This window comes from Borostomias antarcticus (assembly GCF_949987555.1).
Source record: "Borostomias antarcticus genome assembly, contig: scaffold_379, whole genome shotgun sequence".
In the NCBI taxonomy this organism is placed as follows: Eukaryota; Metazoa; Chordata; class Actinopteri; order Stomiiformes; family Stomiidae; genus Borostomias; species Borostomias antarcticus.
This window is the reverse complement of record NW_028176361.1, coordinates 25,001-38,302: the sequence shown is the minus strand read 5'-3', so window position 1 is coordinate 38,302 and position 13,302 is coordinate 25,001. Positions and strand designations below refer to the sequence as shown.

The 13,302-nt window shown below is 49.6% G+C and overlaps 1 protein-coding gene across 1 annotated transcript in view; it reads left to right on the top strand.

Moving 5' to 3' along the window:
- Positions 1-352: 352 nt before the first annotated feature.
- LOC311328586 (single-stranded DNA-binding protein 3-like) overlaps positions 353-13,302 on the top strand; it is a gene marked incomplete at both ends in the record, with an annotated part of 26,911 nt that continues 13,961 nt past the window's right edge. Inside the window, one exon of the mRNA XM_084462533.1 lies at positions 353-408. Coding sequence (XP_084318659.1) covers positions 353-408 — 56 coding nt within the window. The remainder of the gene's footprint in view (positions 409-13,302) is intronic.

Below are 13,302 nucleotides of genomic sequence, written 5' to 3'. Positions count from 1 at the left end.
TGCTAGGCCTGCTCCGTCAGTCAACATTTCGACTAATACAGGCCTACTGCGCCTTTAAGAAGCCCCCGCCGTTGCACAACGGGGGGGGCGCGAGCAGAATCCAGGAACAGCGATTGAAAAAAAAAAAAAAATGAAAAAAAAAAGATCCACCAGTGAACCGTTTCAAGTTCCCCCCCGGCTGAAACCCTGCCTGGTTTGTGGGCAATGTTGAGGATGTAGAAAAAACAGAAACCCGAAGCAAAGAGCACTAACTGGGTAGCTATGGAGATAGTAGCTTTTCCTTGTAGCTTTCTTTGACAGGTGTCGGACAGCGGGATCGAGCAACTAAAGTGTCGAACCAGCCTGCAGCAGCATGTACGCCAAGGGGAAAGGAGCCGTGGTGCCTTCCGACAGCCAAGCCCGAGAAAAGTGAGTGAAATATTGCACTGTCACAACAGTCGAGACCCGGGCTAGTCTGCCTGCTATAGGACCAGCTTCACCTCTCTGAGTTGTTGTACTACATGACCCTCTAATACTCGCTGCTTGTGCTGCCTGGCTGCTCAGAGCCGTGGCTTTGGTGTTGTCGTGTCCCTTTATGGGTGTTTGATAACAAAGGGAAGTGTTTTATAAACTTAAACTCGTTCTCCAGCATCCTCCGGGGAGGGTAGTTGCTAGGGACGACCACCCCAAGCTCCCTGGCTGGTCCGCCCGGGTTGCGACTTCACTAACTCGCAAAAAAGGCTTGTTTTAGTTCATATTCCAGGTGTACTTTCTGTGCATTTGTGTCTCAGACACCCCCACCTTCCCATGCACAGTGTGCTGGTGTTGATATGCCCTGGTGGAGAGCAGATACCCCCTCACACCTCTCTGTGCTGGGGGAACAATGCTTCTCACGGGCATGGTAGCCTTGTGGCACCGTGAGGCCAGGCTTGCTTGCTTTCCAGCGGGGATGCGAACCAACACACACGACCACCGGGGCTCGGTTACAAAGTAGCGAGCTACGAGCTCCAACGTTCCAGAAAGTAACTCTCTCGCTCTCTCTCTATGTCTCTCTCCCCCCTCTCTCTCTATTCTCGTTCCGCCTGGATCCATGTGTTTTAGTCCCGCTATGCTAACCAGCCAGATGGCCGCTAGACGCAGGACAACTTTTGCTCCATAGTTTTTTGGGGAGGCTTTTCTATGCATTCGTGGGACACGGGTGTAAACACGCACGTTTCTGAACCGCACGTTTAGCTCGGGGTTTTATTTACGTCATCGGGGTCGGTGGTTTCGCCCAGGAACGCAGGTCGGTGGATCTAGTCGGTAGATCGGTAGACCTCCTCCACCTCTCTTTGTCTGCAGCCTGATGCCTGTTGTTCGAGCAGCTCTCCTTCCCAGATTGTCTCCGCACGTTGCTTCGCAAACTGCTACCTTTACTAGAATAAATGTCTGATCACAACGACATTTCACATAAGTTTCGACTCCAGTGAGACATTAGCTTAGTTCATATCCCCTAAACTTGATAGATCGTCGCTCGGTGATTCGGTTTTGTCATCAAACAGACCCTAACCTGCACTACAACTTTCCATGTCATGTGGTTAGTCTACTAACTGAACATGGTCCATTGGTCCTTGTCGGGGTTGAATTAATCGCAAATGAATGATGTACTATGTCATATAATCATGTTGAATCTTGATAGAAATCGTCCCAAATATCTCAGATAGTTCTTTGAGAGCGTTAGAAATGAGGGAGGATCCAGTGGGACTCGGTGGATGGAGAGATGGATGTTTGAAAGTCTGAAACATCGTCCATCTAAACAGCTGTTGAAAATGCTGACTATGGAGGCACTGACTCCTGGGTTTTAGTTGTAGTTTGTCAGCTGGTTTAGAGGGAATCACTCTTAAGTAAGTGGTCACAAGTCCTCATCACAGACATCTCTTCTCTCCTGTTATCATAGACCTCTACTCCTCTTATTACAGACCTCTCCTCCTCTCTCCTCCTCATCAGACCTCTCCTCCTCTCTCCTCCTCATCAGACCTCTCCTCCTCTCTCCTCCTCTCATCACAGACCTCTCCTCTCTCCTCCTCATCAGACCTCTCATCCTCTCTCCTCCTCATCAGACCTCTCCTCCTCTCATCACAGACCTCCTCTCTCCTCCTCATCAGACCTCTCCTCCTCATCAGACCTCTCCTCCTCTCTCCTCATCAGACCTCTCCTCCTCTCATCACAGACCTCTCCTCCTCTCTCCTCCTCATCAGACCTCTCCTCCTCTCATCACAGACCTCTCCTCCTCTCTCCTCCTCATCAGACCTCTCCTCCTCTCATCACAGACCTCTCCTCCTCTCTCCTCCTCATCAGACCTCTCCTCCTCTCATCACAGACCTCTCCTCCTCTCATCACAGACCTCTCCTCCTCTCTCCTCCTCATCAGACCTCTCCTCCTCTCATCACAGACCTCTCCTCCTCTCTCCTCCTCATCAGACCTCTCCTCCTCTCTCCTCCTCATCAGACCTCTCCTCCTCTCATCACAGACCTCTCCTCCTCTCTCCTCCTCATCAGACCTCTCCTCCTCTCATCACAGACCTCTCCTCTCTCCTCCTCATCAGACCTCTCCTCCTCTCTCCTCCTCATCAGACCTCTCCTCTCTCCTCCTCATCAGACCTCTCCTCCTCATCAGACCTCTCCTCTCTCCTCCTCATCAGACCTCTCCTCCTCATCAGACCTCTCCTCTCTCCTCCTCTCATCACAGACCTCTCCTCCTCTCTCCTCCTCATCAGACCTCTCCTCCTCTCATCACAGACCTCTCCTCCTCATCAGACCACTCCTCCTCTCTCCTCCTCTCATCACAGACCTCTCCTCTCTCCTCCTCATCAGACCTCTCCTCCTCTGTCCTCCTCTCATCACAGACCTCTCCTCTCTCCTCCTCATCAGACCTCTCTCCTCCTCTCATCACAGACCCCTCCTCTCTCCTCCTCATCAGACCTCTCCTCCTCTGTCCTCTCCTCCTCATCAGACCTCTCCTCCTCTCCTCCTCATCAGACCTCTCCTCTCTCCTCCTCTCATCACAGACCTCTCCTCCTCTTCCTCTCATCACAGGCCTCTCCTCCTCTTCCTCTCATCACAGACCTCTCCTCCTCTTCCTCTCATCACAGGCCTCTCCTCCTCTTCCTCTCATCACTGGTCTCTCCTCCTCTTCCTCTCATCACAGGCCTCTCCTCCTCTTCCTCTCATCACTGGTCTCTCCTCCTCTCATCACAGACCTCTTCTCTCTCCTTCCCCTTTTCAGTCTCCCCTGCCCTCCTACTCTCAACCACATTCTCTCTCTCCTCTCTTCCAAACCCATCTTTCCCTCTCTCTCCCTCTCTCCCTCTCTCCCTCTCTTCCTCTCTTCCTTCTATCTCCTCTCCTCTTCCTCTCTTAAAGTCCTGTTCTCCTCACTGGTCACCACTCCTTGCTCCAGTGTTGAATTATTGAGACAGACTGAAGCAGGCGCTGTAAGCTGTGTGTGTGTGTGTGTGTGTGTCTGTGCGTGTAGGTGTAGAGTGCGTGTGTGTGTGTGTGTGTCTGTGTGTGTCTGTGTGTGTGTCTGTGTGTGTGTCTGTGTGCGTGTGTGTGTGTCTGTGAGTGAGTGAGTGAGTGTGTGTGTGCGTGTGTGTGTGTGTGTCTGTGTGCGTGTGTGTGCGTGTCTGCGTGTAGGTGTCTGTGTGTGTGTCTGTGTGCGTGTGTGTGTGTCTGTGTGTGTGTGTCTGTGAGTGTGTGTGTGTGCGTGTGTGTGTGTGTCTGTGTGTGTGTGTGTCTGCGTGTGTGTGTGTGTGTGTGTCGGTGGGCAGACTCATCCATGTTTAAAGAGAGGTTTTGTCTGGTGCCTCTGGCGGGTTGTCAGGTGTGCTGGTGCTGCACATCAGCCAGATTCCTCTCATCTCACCACTACACTGAAGGTCCCACGGCAGACTGTGTGTGTGTGTGTGTGGGTGTGTGTGTGTGGGGGGGGGGGGTGTGTGTGGGTGTGTGTGTGTGTGTGTGTGTGTGTAAGGGGTTTCATCACTGACGGGAGAGAAGCAGTATGTGGGAGGTGTTTGTGGCAGACTGTCTGTCTGTCTGTCTGTCTGTAGGGCTGCTCGATTAATCGGATTTTAATCTAGATTAAGATTTGGGCTGTCAACGATCATTAAAACTAAATAATCGCCATAAAACGATTTTGCACAAATCAAGTGCACCCTACACTGCCGAGCTGTACTGTGCTTGACCCCACCCCCCAAAGCCCCAAAACACACTTTAGTTCAAAGCGAGACGAGTTGTCAAGCGAGGCGCACGCATGCTCCTCTCGAACAAAACACGACAAGAAGATTATGGCAGCAGAACGAGAGGTGGACAAGAGAGCTAAAACCACGTCAGTGGTCTGGAAACACTATGGGTTCGAGGAGACTATTTGGACCAAGTTGACACGGTGTGTAAAATGTGCTACGCAGTCGTAGCCGCCCCTCAAAGTAGCACTTCTCAGTCCCGTTGTCCCATTCCGCTCGCTCATGCCAGACAACAGTCCTTTACCGCTCCATTCACTTTGCCGTCAAAATAAATCGGTGTCGGCCTATTTAGGAGAGGCGCTCATATTTACAAGTGTCAGATAAACATGAAACGTCACTTACCTGAGCAAAAGGGTCCATTTTAACAAATGCTGGGTTTTGAAGCCTCGGCGCGACCATTAAATAACTTATTTAGACGCGTTCTGTCCGAGTGAAATTGTTTTTCCGAGGTAGTCTTCTTCTGTGGTGGTGGCGGTGCTTTGAAGCTTCTTTATTTATCGGTTTTGGCACTTTTATTAATTTATTTATCAAGGTCAAGGTTCACCATTTGTCTCCCATGGGAGACATGTATATAATCCAAAGAACATTGTTAAAAAGAAAAGCCACTGTCAACATTTAATAAATTAATTGTTATCAAAGTCAATAATTTGATTTGTTAAGAAAATTTGTTAAGAAAATGTTAACTTTTGATTAAAAAAAATTCAATGAATAATCGTGTTAAATAATCGTGATCTCAATATCAATCAAAATAATCGTGATTATGATTTTTGCAGGGTCAGTGTGTTAGAGAGAGTCTAGTCTAGGGGTCAGTGTGTTAGAGAGGGTCTAGTCTAGGGGTCAGTGTGTTAGAGAGAGGGTCTAGTCTAGGGGTCAGTGTGTTAGAGAGGGTCTAGTCTAGGGGTCAGTGTGTTAGAGAGGGTCTAGTCTAGGGGTCAGTGTGTTAGAGAGAGGGTCTAGTCTAGGGGTCAGTGTGTTAGAGAGAGGGTCTAGTCTAGGGGTCAGTGTGTTAGAGAGAGGGTCTAGTCTAGGGGTCAGTGTGTTAGAGAGGGTCTAGTCTAGGGGTCAGTGTGTTAGAGAGGGTCTAGTCTAGGGGTCAGTGTGTTAGAGAGGGTCTAGTCTAGGGGTCAGTGTGTTAGAGAGAGGGTCTAGTCTAGGGGTCAGTGTGTTAGAGAGAGGGTCTAGTCTAGGGGTCAGTGTGTTAGAGAGAGGGTCTAGTCTAGGGGTCAGTGTGTTAGAGAGAGGGTCTAGTCTAGGGGTCAGTGTGTTAGAGAGAGGGTCTAGTCTAGGGGTCAGTGTGTTAGAGAGAGGGTCTAGTCTAGGGGTCAGTGTGTTAGAGAGGGTCTAGTCTAGGGGTCAGTGTGTTAGAGAGAGGGTCTAGTCTAGGGGTCAGTGTGTTAGAGAGAGGGTCTAGTCTAGGGGTCAGTGTGTTAGAGAGGGTCTAGTCTAGGGGTCAGTGTGTTAGAGAGAGGGTCTAGTCTAGGGGTCAGGGTGTTAGAGAGAGGGTCTAGTCTAGGGGTCAGTGTGTTAGAGAGGGTCTAGTCTAGGGGTCAGTGTGTTAGAGAGAGGGTCTAGTCTAGGGGTCAGTGTGTTAGAGAGAGGGTCTAGTCTAGGGGTCAGTGTGTTAGAGAGAGGGTCTAGTCTAGGGGTCAGTGTGTTAGAGAGAGGGTCTAGTCTAGGGGTCAGTGTGTTAGAGAGAGGGTCTAGTCTGTGTGTTGTTAATGGGAGAGTGTGTATTCTGTGTAGTCAGTGTGTTTGAGAGAGTGTGTAGTCTGTGTGGTCAGTGTGTTTGGGAGAGTGTGTATTCTGTGTGGTCAGTGTGTGTGTGAGAGTGTGTATTCTGTGTGGTCAGTGTGTTTGGGAGAGTGTGTATTCTGTGTAGTCAGTGTGTTTGGGAGAGTGTGTAGTCTGTGTGGACAGTGTGTTTGGGAGAGTGTGTATTCTGTGTAGTCAGTGTGTTTGGGAGAGTGTGTATTCTGTGTAGTCAGTGTGTTTGAGAGAGTGTGTAGTCTGTGTGGTCAGTGTGTTTGGGAGAGTGTGTATTCTGTGTAGTCAGTGTGTTTGGGAGAGTGTGTATTCTGTGTAGTCAGTGTGTTTGGGAGAGTGTGTATTCTGTGTAGTCAGTGTGTTTGAGAGAGTGTGTAGTCTGTGTGGTCAGTGTGTTTGGGAGAGTGTGTATTCTGTGTGGTCAGTGTGTGTGTGAGAGTGTGTATTCTGTGTGGTCAGTGTGTTTGGGAGAGTGTGTATTCTGTGTAGTCAGTGTGTTTGGGAGAGTGTGTAGTCTGTGTGGACAGTGTGTTTGGGAGAGTGTGTAGTCTGTGTGGTCAGTGTGTTTGGGAGAGTGTGTATTCTGTGTGGTCAGTGTGTTTGGGAGAGTGTGTATTCTGTGTAGTCAGTGTGTTTGGGAGAGTGTGTAGTCTGTGTGGTCAGTGTGTTTGGGAGAGTGTGTATTCTGTGTAGTCAGTGTTTTTGAGAGAGTGTGTATTCTGTGTGGTCAGTGTGTGTGTGAGAGTGTGTATTCTGTGTGGTCAGTGTGTTTGGGAGAGTGTGTATTCTGTGTGGTCAGTGTGTTTGGGAGAGTGTGTATTCTGTGTTGTCAATAGGGTTGCAAAATTCCGGGAATATTCAAAGTTGGAAACTTTCCATGGGAATTAACAGGAATTAATGGGTTATTAATGGGTTATTAATGGGTTATTAATGGGTTATTTATACCAACTGTATACTTCTCATATACAGACATAACAATAATTTTGTTTTGTCATAACGGACATGCAGGGAAACATTTCAAATACAATTTTTTTAAATGAAGATTTTGACTTAATCTATTCGTGAGTAGAACTTTAATGGATTCTACAGTCCTCTGAGTGTGCAGTAGGTAAGGAATTAGCTGTGCATGTGATGGAAGAATGCACAGCGCCAGTTGAGATTCAACTGCAATTTGCATTACATCAGGTTGTTTTAACCAAGATCATGCTGCAAGATCTAGAATTGCATTTTATTTTTTTCCCCCAACTAGGCGACATTTAAGTTCCCTGTTATGGGGGTGTGTGGTGGTGTAGTGGTCTAGTCCTGTTATAGGGGTGTGTGGTGGTGTAGGTCTAGTCCTGTTATAGGGGTGGTGGTGTAGTGGTCTGGTCCTGTTATAGGGGTGTGTGGTGGTGTAGGTCTAGTCCTGTTATAGGGGTGTGTGGTGGTGTAGTGGTCTAGTCCTGTTATAGGGGTATGGGTAGTGTAGGTCTAGTCCTGTTATAGGGGTATGGGTAGTGTAGGTCTAGTCCTGTTATAGGGGTATGGGTAGTGTAGGTCTAGTCCTGTTATAGGGGTGTGTGGTAGTGTAGGTCTAGTCCTGTTATAGGGGTATGGGTGGTGTAGGTCTAGTCCTGTTATAGGGGTGTGTGGTGGTGTAGGTCTAGTCCTGTTATAGGGGTGTGTGGTGGTGTAGTGGTCTAGTCCTGTTATAGGGGTGTGTGGTGGTGTAGTGGTCTAGTCCTGTTATAGGGGTGTGCGGTGGTGTAGGTCTAGTCCTGTTATAGGGGTGTGTGGTGGTGTAGGTCTAGTCCTGTTATAGGGGTGTGTGGTGGTGTAGGTCTAGTCCTGTTATAGTGGTGGTGGTGTAGGTCTAGTCCTGTTATAGGGGTGTGTGGTGGTGTAGTGGTCTAGTCCTGTTATAGGGGTGTGTGGTGGTGTAGTGGTCTAGTCCTGTTATAGGGGTGTGTGGTGGTGTAGTGGTCTAGTCCTGTTATAGGGGTGTGTGGTGGTGTAGGTCTAGTCCTGTTATAGGGGTGTGTGGTGGTGTAGTGGTCTAGTCCTGTTATAGGGGTGTGTGGTGGTGTAGTGGTCTAGTCCTGTTATAGGGGTGTGTGGTGGTGTAGTGGTCTAGTCCTGTTATAGGGGTGTGTGGTGGTGTAGGTCTAGTCCTGTTATAGGGGTGGTGGTGTAGTGGTCTGGTCCTGTTATAGGGGTGGTGGTGTAGTGGTCTAGTCCTGTTATAGGGGTGTGTGGTGGTGTAGTGGTCTAGTCCTGTTATAGGGGTGTGTGGTGGTGTAGTGGTCTAGTCCTGTTATAGGGGTGTGTGGTGGTGTAGTGGTCTAGTCCTGTTATAGGGGTGTGTGGTGGTGTAGTGGTCTAGTCCTGTTATAGGGGTGTGTGGTGGTGTAGTGGTCTAGTCCTGTTATAGGGGTGTGTGGTGGTGTAGGTCTAGTCCTGTTATAGGGGTGTGTGGTGGTGTAGTGGTCTAGTCCTGTTATAGGGGTGTGTGGTGGTGTAGTGGTCTAGTCCTGTTATAGGGGTGTGTGGTGGTGTAGGTCTAGTCCTGTTATAGGGGTGTGTGGTGGTGTAGTGGTCTAGTCCTGTTATAGGGGTGTGTGGTGGTGTAGGTCTAGTCCTGTTATAGGGGTGTGTGGTGGTGTAGTGGTCTAGTCCTGTTATAGGGGTGTGTGGTGGTGTAGTGGTCTAGTCCTGTTATAGGGGTGTGTGGTGGTGTAGTGGTCTAGTCCTGTTATAGGGGTGTGTGGTGGTGTAGTGGTCTAGTCCTGTTATAGGGGTGTGTGGTGGTGTAGTGGTCTGGTCCTGTTATAGGGGTGTGTGGTGGTGTAGTGGTCTAGTCCTGTTATAGGGGTGTGTGGTGGTGTAGTGGTCTAGTCCTGTTATAGGGGTGTGTGGTGGTGTAGGTCTAGTCCTGTTATAGGGGTGGTGGTGTAGTGGTCTAGTCCTGTTATAGGGGTCTGGGTGGTGTAGGTCTAGTCCTGTTATAGGGGTGTGTGGTGGTGTAGTGGTCTAGTCCTGTTATAGGGGTGTGTGGTGGTGTAGGTCTAGTCCTGTTATAGGGGTGTGTGGTGGTGTAGGTCTAGTCCTGTTATAGGGGTGTGTGGTGGTGTAGGTCTAGTCCTGTTCTAGGGGTGTGTGGTGGTGTAGGTCTAGTCCTGTTATAGGGGTGTGTGGTGGTGTAGGTCTAGTCCTGTTATAGGGGTGTGTGGTGGTGTAGTGGTCTAGTCCTGTTCTAGGGGTGTGTGGTGGTGTAGGTCTAGTCCTGTTATAGGGGTGGTGGTGTAGTGGTCTAGTCCTGTTCTAGGGGTGTGTGGTGGTGTAGGTCTAGTCCTGTTATAGGGGTGTGTGGTGGTGTAGTGGTCTAGTCCTGTTATAGGGGTGTGTGGTGGTGTAGTGGTCTAGTCCTGTTATAGGGGTGTGTGGTGGTGTAGGTCTAGTCCTGTTATAGGGGTGTGTGGTGGTGTAGGTCTAGTCCTGTTATAGGGGTGTGTGGTGGTGTAGTGGTCTAGTCCTGTTATAGGGGTGTGTGGTGGTGTAGGTCTAGTCCTGTTATAGGGGTGTGTGGTGGTGTAGTGGTCTAGTCCTGTTATAGGGGTGTGTGGTGGTGTAGGTCTAGTCCTGTTATAGGGGTGTGTGGTGGTGTAGTGGTCTAGTCCTGTTATAGGGGTGTGTGGTGGTGTAGTGGTCTAGTCCTGTTATAGGGGTGTGTGGTGGTGTAGTGGTCTAGTCCTGTTATAGGGGTGTGTGGTGGTGTAGTGGTCTAGTCCTGTTATAGGGGTGTGTGGTGGTGTAGTGGTCTAGTCCTGTTATAGGGGTGTGTGGTGGTGTAGGTCTAGTCCTGTTATAGGGGTGTGTGGTGGTGTAGGTCTAGTCCTGTTATAGGGGTGTGTGGTGGTGTAGTGGTCTAGTCCTGTTATAGGGGTGTGTGGTGGTGTAGGTCTAGTCCTGTTATAGGGGTGTGTGGTGGTGTAGTGGTCTAGTCCTGTTATAGGGGTGTGTGGTGGTGTAGTGGTCTAGTCCTGTTATAGGGGTGTGTGGTGGTGTAGTGGTCTAGTGCTGTTATAGGGGTGTGTGGTGGTGTAGGTCTAGTCCTGTTATAGGGGTGTGTGGTGGTGTAGTGGTCTAGTCCTGTTATAGGGGTGTGCGGTGGTGTAGGTCTAGTCCTGTTATAGGGGTGTGTGGTGGTGTAGGTCTACTCCTGTTATAGGGGTGTGTGGTGGTGTAGGTCTAGTCCTGTTATGGGGGTGTGTGGTGGTGTAGTGGTCTAGTCCTGTTATAGGGGTGTGTGGTGGTGTAGTGGTCTAGTCCTGTTATAGGGGTGTGTGGTGGTGTAGTGGTCTAGTCCTGTTATAGGGGTGTGTGGTGGTGTAGTGGTCTAGTCCTGTTATAGGGGTGTGCGGTGGTGTAGGTCTAGTCCTGTTATAGGGGTGTGTGGTGGTGTAGGTCTACTCCTGTTATAGGGGTGTGTGGTGGTGTAGGTCTAGTCCTGTTATGGGGGTGTGTGGTGGTGTAGCGGTCAAATGCATCGTGATCCGGTGCAGCTGCCCACCGGGGACCGGCGGTCTCACCAGATCTGAGTATGGCCGGATCCCAGAGGGAGGGGCCTATTGGGCCGCCGCTCCCCGAGAGTAGTTAGTTTAATCTGGGCTTGAGGGTTCGTCACACAACAGCAACCCTGTCTGGTGTCGGAGTTACGGTTGTGAGCTGATAGTCAAGGAATTGTCTCTCCCCTTCGTATTGCCAACCGGCCGGGTGGTGTGACGAATCCTCAACAGTTAGTAGGGGGTAGTTGGACACTAGGTCAGGGTCAATTGGCTTCTGAATTGGGTGAAAACTGAAAACGGGATAAAATCCTAAAATAAATGTATGAAATGAAATAAAAATGTTTAACGCTGCCATTTTGGGCAGGTGTTGCTCAAAAAAGAGTTATTGGATCTCAAGCTTCTTTACCTGGTTAAATAAAGGTAAAATGTTGATAAAAAGCTTGTTATAGGCTACAAAAAAGGTCATGGTGAGTTTAAGTTCCCAAGGTAAATTTCTGGAAAGTTTCTACAAATTTACCAGAACTTTTCTGCTTCTTTGCAACCCTAGTTGTCAGTGTGTTTGGGAGAGTGTGTATTCTGTGTGGTCAGTGTGTTTGGGAGAGTGTGTATTCTGTGTGTAGTCAGTGTGTGAGAGAGTGTGTACCACCAGGCTCTCCTTCCTCCTCCTCCTTCCTCCTCCTCCCCCCTCCTCCCCACTACCACCAGGCTCTCCTTCCTCCTCCTCCTCCTCCCTCCTCCCCACTACCACCAGGCTCTCCTTCCTCCTCCTCCTCCTCCTCTCTCCCTCCTCCCCACTACCACCAGGCTCTCCTTCCTCCTCCTCCTCCTCCTCCTCCCTTCTCCCCACTACCACCAGGCTCTCCCTCCTCCTCCTCCTCCTCCTCCCTCCTCCCCACTACCACCAGGCTCTCCTTCCTCCTCCTCCTCCTTTCTCACCTCTTCCTCCTTCACCTCCTCCTCCTTCACCTCCTCCTCCTCTCTCTCCTAACGTTATAAGCCTGGGAGGTTTAATAATGTAGCACACCTGGTGTGCGTAGCCCCCCTCTTACACACACACACACACACACACACACACGCACACACACGCACACACACACACACACACACACACAGATAAAGAGGAGGGGGGGGGGGGGCGTTGTATAGTGTGATTCTGCTAACCCCAGACACAGCCTGCTCCTTAACACACACCCCACACACGCCTGAATGCACCTTACACACACACACACACACACACACACCACATATACCCCACACACACCCCTGAATACACACCTCCCCACACACACCCTACACACCCCTGAATACACCCCACCCACACCCCTGAATACACACCTCCCCACACACACCCCTGAATACACCCTACACACACCCCTGAATACACACCTCCCCACACACACCCCTGAATACACCCTACACACACCCCTGAATACACACCTCCCCACACACACCCCTGAATACACCCTACACACACCCCTGAATACACACCTCCCCACACACACCCCTGAATACACCCTACACACACCCCTGAATACACACCTCCCCACACATACTACAAGACAGAAGTAACGTCAGCCTATACATGCCATGCTCTAAAATAAGAAAAATACATGTTGAAAATGGGGCGTTCCATCAAGAATGGACCGAGTTGTATATATTCATTCTCCCCGCGGGTAGCTCTAAACCTGTTTGTCTCATATATTTCAAAAGCTACCTTGTTTTTAAATGTAGACCTCATTTTACTCAAGTTTATAGTAGCCTACCTTTTATTTATAATCCCTCCTAAATGTGAAATCCCTCCTAAATGTGAAGTGTCAATAAACAGGTTGAAATATTGTTGAAATGTAGCCTTCTTCATTTGATTATAAAGTAAGTTGGGGACCATACAACTGAAGTGAACAACATTTTAACTTCCATGCGTATTTCACAGTAACATACCTGCTGCTATACAGTAATTTGATAGGAATATGCAAGGAAACAAATCTGTGTTGAGGGCATAAAAAACACACGCATCACCACCAGACCCTGGCTTGAGGCCACTTTGTCAAAATGGACCTCTTAGAACTTTACTTGATTACCCCTGCCCTATACACACTCCTGGATACACCCCACACACACCCCTGAATACACACCTCCCCACACACACCCAACACCCCTGGACACACCCCCCTAACACACACACACCCCTGAATTTTGTAATTTGTTAATTGAGTATTGGAGTTCTTGTCACAGTTCTCAATGAGTCTGTGTCTGTGCACGTGTGTTTGTGGGCATGTGTGTGTGTATGCGTGTGTCGGTGTCTGCGTGTGTGTGTGTGTTGCGTTGCCCCTGGCTGAAGTGGTCAAGCGAGAGTTGGCCCGTGTCTGTAGCTGACCGACTGACTGACCTAGTCTGTACCCTCGTTAAGAGGTGTGGTGATTTGGTCTGTACCCTCGTTAAGAGGTGTGGTGAATTGGAGCGGTCTGTACCCTCGTTAAGAGGTGTGGTGATCTGGAGCGGTCTGTACCCTCGTTAAGAGGTGTGGTGATCTGGAGCGGTCTGTACCCTCGTTAAGAGGTGTGGTGATTCGGAGCGGTCTGTACCCTCGTTAAGAGGTGTGGTGAATTGGAGCGGTGTGTACCCTCGTTAAGAGGTGTGGTGATTCGAGAGCCACTAGTATCACTAGTATTACCTGCTGCTGGAGCTTCTCTCACAGCTAGCTGTGTAAGGGAGCAGCTAGCTGGATCATGTCTG